This window comes from Fulmarus glacialis, unplaced genomic scaffold, assembly GCF_000690835.1.
Source record: "Fulmarus glacialis isolate BGI_N327 unplaced genomic scaffold, ASM69083v1 scaffold22271, whole genome shotgun sequence".
Classification (NCBI taxonomy): domain Eukaryota; kingdom Metazoa; phylum Chordata; class Aves; order Procellariiformes; family Procellariidae; genus Fulmarus; species Fulmarus glacialis.
The window spans coordinates 1-1,419 of record NW_009192467.1 but is presented as its reverse complement, the minus strand read 5'-3'; the positions used below and the strand labels follow the sequence as shown (position 1 = coordinate 1,419).

General features: G+C 58.9%; 1 protein-coding gene across 1 annotated transcript in view; it reads left to right on the top strand.

Annotated features, from left to right (window-relative positions):
* The window catches only part of LOC104083578 (F-box/WD repeat-containing protein 7-like), a gene marked incomplete at its 3' end in the record, with an annotated part of 6,255 nt that extends 5,811 nt beyond the window's left edge, over nt 1–444 (top strand). Inside the window, exons 6-7 of the mRNA XM_009587094.1 lie at nt 21–144; nt 308–444. Of these exons, the coding sequence (XP_009585389.1) occupies nt 21–144; nt 308–444 (261 nt within the window). The remainder of the gene's footprint in view (nt 1–20; nt 145–307) is intronic.
* Between the last annotated feature and the right edge of the window lie 975 nt (nt 445–1,419).

Sequence of the window (1,419 nt, the reverse complement as noted above, 5' to 3'; positions counted from 1 at the left end):
CTCGGCTTCCACTCCTGCAGCTGGCACTCTATGTACTCTCATTCCTGGAGCCTCGGGACCTGCTCCGTGCTGCCCAGACCTGTCGCTACTGGAGGGTCTTGGCTGAAGATAACCTGCTTTGGAGAGAGAAATGCCGTGAAGAAGGTAAAGACCCCTCCTCCATATGGTATGTGGCACATTGTGGCTGGGATCTGCAGCAGGGTAGCCCACAGCTCCCACAGATGTGCATCATCTTAGCTCCCCAGTAGGGTGAGGGCATGGACCACCTGCGTACTGTGAGGCATCCCGCTGTGTTTTCCTCCTCCAGGCATTGAAGAGCCCTTGAACCTGCGGAAGCGGCGCCTGCTGAGCCCTGGGTTCATGTACAGCCCCTGGAAATTTGCCTTCATGCGGCAGCACAAAATCGACATGAATTGGCGCAGCGGGGAGCTTAAAGCCCCCAAGGTGGGTGCTTTTGGGAGTCCTTGCTGAGGACCAGACTCTAGAGCTTTGACGTGTAAGAAGCTGGTACAGGAAGGAAGTAGCAGAGAAATATCCATGACCAATAGGACGAGAACAACACTAAGAATTTTCAAAGTGCCTCAGGAAAAGATTCACAAGTCTGGCCTGTCTTCAGGAGGCGCAGGCCAGAGGCATTCACCTGGAAATACTTGAATTTAAAGGTCCTTGAAGCTGTAGGTCCTGCCAGCTTCCTGCAACTCCTGTCCCTGCCTGTAGAGAGCAGATCCACAGCACAGCTTGCTTGGAGCTTTCCCGTGTGCTCTGGCTGGCAGCACAGCTGATCGCGGGGATCGCCACAGTGGGTGGTACAGGGCTGCAGTTCTGCCAGCAGAAAAAGGGTCACCCTGGACCCCAGAGAAGGGGCTTTCCCTCCCTTCCCCCCTTCTCTGAGCACCTGTGGCAGGGCTGTAGCCAACCTTGGCAACCAGGCATCCTTCTGGGGCTCAGCCAAGCCTTGTCCCTGGTACAAGGTTCCGCAACACTTGGGTGTTGCCTCCCCGCCAAGATCCCTGCCTGCCCCTCGTCCCCGTCCAGGAGGCAGGGAGAGCAGAGCCCCGGCCACCCCCTCCCTCAGTCTCTCAGGCGACAGTCTCAGTCCTACTGCTCTCCACCTCCGGAGACTTTTTCTGGGCCTCCAGTGTTCCCAGCCCCTTCCCCAAGCCCCTGCCTCGGTGGCACCCCAGGTGAGCAGCAGTGCTCTGCACGGTGCCGTCGCTGCAGGGACTGCACCCCCCTGCAGCAAATCGTCACCAGGCAGCCCTTTCCTGAGACCCCCAACGCCCTGGTCCCTGTGCCCGCCGTGAGCACAGCTCTCCAGGGCGCTGCCTGCAGGGACGTCTGCCCTGCACCTTCCCCTACCTGAGGGGAAGTTTAATACGTTCCCCGCAAAGGGCGGCTTGTTTTCACACTGAGCTGCCG